Raw genomic sequence first — 2,638 nt, forward strand, 5'->3', positions numbered from 1 at the left:
TCTCTTTTCTCAAGTCACAGGCGACAGGACAAGAGGAAATGGCCTCAAGTTGCCCCAGGGGAGGTTCAGGCTGGATATTAGGAAACATTTTTTCACTGAAAGGGTCATCAGCCATTGGAATGGGCTGCCCAGGGAGGTGGTTGAGGCCCCATCCCTGGAGGTGTTCAAAAGACGGGTTGATGTAGTGCTGGGAGGTATGGTTTAGTGATGATGCTCCTTGTTTGTTGTGTGGGTGTCTATTTTTGTCAGTTAGGTTGACGGTTGGACAAGATGATCTTGAAGGTCCCTTCCAACCTAGAAGATTCTGTGATTCTGTGATTCTGTTATTTGTCCGTCGGGGCACGCTGAGAACCTGCTGTGGCTCAGCAGACAGGTATAACCTGCCACTAAAACAGCAAAGTCCTCGGTGGGACATCACCGTCCACCAGGCACCTCCAGCAAAGGATAAGTTCAGGGAGAGGGCAAGCCTTTATATATTCTCTGATTAAATCCCCAAATATGTTGGGGTTTTAGATAATCTGGGTGTGATCCAGCTGCCTAAAATAGGTGTCCTGTCCCACCTGAGAGATCCTGGATATCTGCCACATTCCCCTGGGCTGGCAGATGGACACAGGAGCCTGGAGAGCTGTGTCCTTCTGCAGTGGCAGCTAAAGGCCAAGGTTGACAACCCAGGGAACTAAGGCCAGGCTCCAGCAGCTGAATTTTTGCATTTATCTGAAGCCACAGGACCCAAATCACCTTGTTGAAGGCCAGGCTGAGGATCTTCAGCTCAGGAAAGGGAGCACGAACACCCCTGTGCGTGGAGGGAGCCAGCAGAGCCTTACAGGCAGATGGATCTCCTTCCCTGGGTATAACCTTAAAGAGAAGAGGAAGAGGGTGAGCAGAGAGGCTGTTCCAGAAGCTCCAGTGGCAGGAGACACCCCCAGTGGCAGGATACCACCATCCTGAGTCCAAACATGGCTATAATTTGGAGAGCTTTGGTTCAGAACCACTTTGGAGGTTGTCTCGTGGCTGCTTACTTTGATTTGAGTCACATCAAATGCACCAAACTCCATCATCCAGCACTGAAAACGTGCATGGGCTCAGGAGAAAGCATCTGTGCTCTCCAGGATCATGCGTGTGCACACGTATGTGTCACACTAGAACATGCCCCAAGTGCTCAGCATCTCTGCAGCTCAACCCCTAACTCAAGTTCTAATAAAAACCAGGGTCTTTGGCTTCAAACACCTGATTCTGAGGAGCATCATGTAAACAGAAATGGGGGAAAAAGGGCTAAGAAGGAATAAACTCCCAGCTCCTGAGCTTCAGTCCCTGCCTGAGCCACAGAACACCCTTCCCCATGCAGGGAGGGCACATGGTCATGAGCAAATGGTGACCCAGCTTTTATTTGAAAGTGATATAAGTTTATTTTCCCTGTGGTTAAGGAAAAATTTGCTCCTGGTCTCCCTGCTGAAGAGACAATATTCACTGCAAGCCTTGCAGGCACTCAGAGCTCCAGCCATACCCACAGGCTTATTGAAACTCAGCTGAAGGGAAATTTTGGAGCTGACACCCCAAAGTATAGAGCAGCCAATGGTTCTTACCGGCGCCGGGCGTTGTTGAGAGCCAGAATTAAAAATGACCTCTGCAATGAAACACAAGCAAAGTGAGGGTTTCTACATGGTAGCACCTGAAGCTGAGCTCTGGGCCGACCCCATGGCAAAGCTTGGAATCACCCTGGAAAAGCAAATTAGGCATCAGGCAGGATCTGGCTCCGTGGTGAGGCACGAGGGAGGATCACTCCAGGTGAGGTTCACATCCCTGAGAAGAGCAGAAAGCCTGCTGGTGGCCTCAGGGCAGCCAGGAGGTCCCAGCAGGTAGATTTTGGGTTGGAGTCTCACCCATGAGCACGAGGCCTTTCCTACATGGTGCTGCTGTCACCAGGCCAGTGCCAAAAGTGGCCCAGTTGCCTGCTCCATGAATATCTGACAACAGGGACTGCTGCAGAGAGCCAGGGGACAGGACAAGGGCTTGGAGGAGCCCCACCAGGAGCCACCATTGCAGCCTGCTCCACACAGGAGACACCAGGTGGTCTCTGGATCCATCCCAACGTGTGGCCCAGCATGGTGTATGCATCATGCTTTGGTAAGGACATCCAGAGAGGAGAGCTGACCTACCCCAGGAAAGCAGACCTGTGCATGGGCCACCTGCACACACAACCTTCCTGCCCTCTGCCTGTCCAGGATCCACAGTAATCCACTTCCTAACCTCAATTTTTTTCCCATTTTTGTCAGTTTTCCTCCCAGCCAACATGCAGTGTCCCCTTTGGGAGCAAGCTACCCTGGAGAAGTCACAGAATCATAGAATGGTTTGGGTTGGAAAGAACCTTAAAGATCATCCAGTTCCATCGCCCTGCCCTGGGCAGGGACACCTCCCACCAGACCAGGTTGCTCCAAGCCCCCTCCAACCTTGAACTCCTCCAGGGATGGGGCAGCCACAGCTTCTCGGGGCAACCTGGGCCAGGCTCTCACCACCCTCACACCAAGGAAGTTCTTCCCCACATCTCAGCTCCATCTCCCCTCTTTCAGGGTCAAACCCTTCCCCCTCCTCCTAGGGCTCCCCTCCCTCATCAAGAGTCCCTCCCCATCTCTCCTGGAGC

The 2,638-nt window shown here is 52.4% G+C and overlaps 1 protein-coding gene across 1 annotated transcript in view; it reads right to left on the minus strand.

The window, feature by feature from the left end:
* Nucleotides 1–2,638, minus strand: part of XRRA1 (X-ray radiation resistance associated 1) — a 26,554-nt gene that overhangs the window by 10,169 nt on the left and 13,747 nt on the right. The window contains exons 10-11 of the mRNA XM_014956122.1: nucleotides 1,584–1,624; nucleotides 739–855 (exon numbers count right to left, since the gene is read on the minus strand). Coding sequence (XP_014811608.1) covers nucleotides 739–855; nucleotides 1,584–1,624 — 158 coding nt within the window. The remainder of the gene's footprint in view (nucleotides 1–738; nucleotides 856–1,583; nucleotides 1,625–2,638) is intronic.

This window comes from Calidris pugnax, unplaced genomic scaffold (genome assembly GCF_001431845.1).
Source record: "Calidris pugnax isolate Ruff unplaced genomic scaffold, ASM143184v1 scaffold257, whole genome shotgun sequence".
NCBI lineage: Eukaryota > Metazoa > Chordata > Aves > Charadriiformes > Scolopacidae > Calidris > Calidris pugnax.